Here is an 821-nt window from a genome sequence, read left to right as displayed (position 1 = left end):
ATGCTGGCAGAGCAAGTCCCAGATGTCCAGGAACAAGAGCAGCTTGGAGCAGTGAAGCTGGAGGAGGATGAGGCTGCTGGTCAGGAGGATTCCAGGCAGTCAAAGGTCAGGCCTCGACCCGAGGTGGCCCACCAGCTCTTCAGATGCTTCCAGTATCAGGAGGACATGGGACCTCGGGCTTCTCTGAGCCGGCTTCGGGAGCTCTGCAACCACTGGCTGCAGCCAGCTCTGCACACCAAGAAGCAAATCCTGGAGCTGCTGGTGCTGGAGCAGTTCCTGAGCGTGCTACCTCCACATCTGCTGGGCCGCCTGAAGGGCCAGCCACTCAGGGATGGAGAGGAAGTGGTCCTGCTACTGGAGGGCGTGCCTAGAGACACCAGCCATGTGGGGCCACTGGTGAGATAGGGCTGGTGCAGAAGGCTGAGAAGCAGGGGTGGGGTGAGGTGGACAGAAACTGATTCCCTCAAGAAGAAATCTCTGAAAACTCCACTTTATCTGTAACTAGAGTCTTGGAACTCATGTTGCCCATCACCACAAAGGACAATAAGCAGAGATAGTAAGGCGTGCCTAGAGACACCAGCCATGTGGGGCCACTGGTGAGATAGGGCTGGTGCAGAAGGCTGAGAAGCAGGGGTGGGGTGAGGTGGACAGAAACTGATTCCCTCAAGAAGAAATCTCTGAAAACTCCACTTTATCTGTAACTAGAGTCTTGGAACTCATGTTGCCCATCACCACAAAGGACAATAAGCAGAGATAGTAATTTGATTTTTTTTTTTTTTTTTTTTTTTTTTTTTTTTTTTCTTTTTTGAGCAGGGTTTCCC

At 52.1% G+C, this 821-nt stretch overlaps 1 protein-coding gene across 2 annotated transcripts in view; it reads left to right on the top strand.

Moving 5' to 3' along the window:
- Zscan10 (zinc finger and SCAN domain containing 10) overlaps positions 1–821 on the top strand; it is a 5267-nt gene continuing 4446 nt past the window's right edge. For both annotated transcript variants that reach the window (XM_008845826.2, XM_029569476.1), the window contains exon 1: positions 1–396. In XM_008845826.2, coding sequence (XP_008844048.1) covers positions 1–396 — 396 coding nt within the window. The remainder of the gene's footprint in view (positions 397–821) is intronic.

Source organism: Nannospalax galili, unplaced genomic scaffold (assembly GCF_000622305.1).
Source record: "Nannospalax galili isolate Female #2095 unplaced genomic scaffold, S.galili_v1.0 scaffold471, whole genome shotgun sequence".
Lineage (NCBI taxonomy): Eukaryota > Metazoa > Chordata > Mammalia > Rodentia > Spalacidae > Nannospalax > Nannospalax galili.
This window is presented reverse-complemented; position numbering and strand designations above follow the sequence as displayed.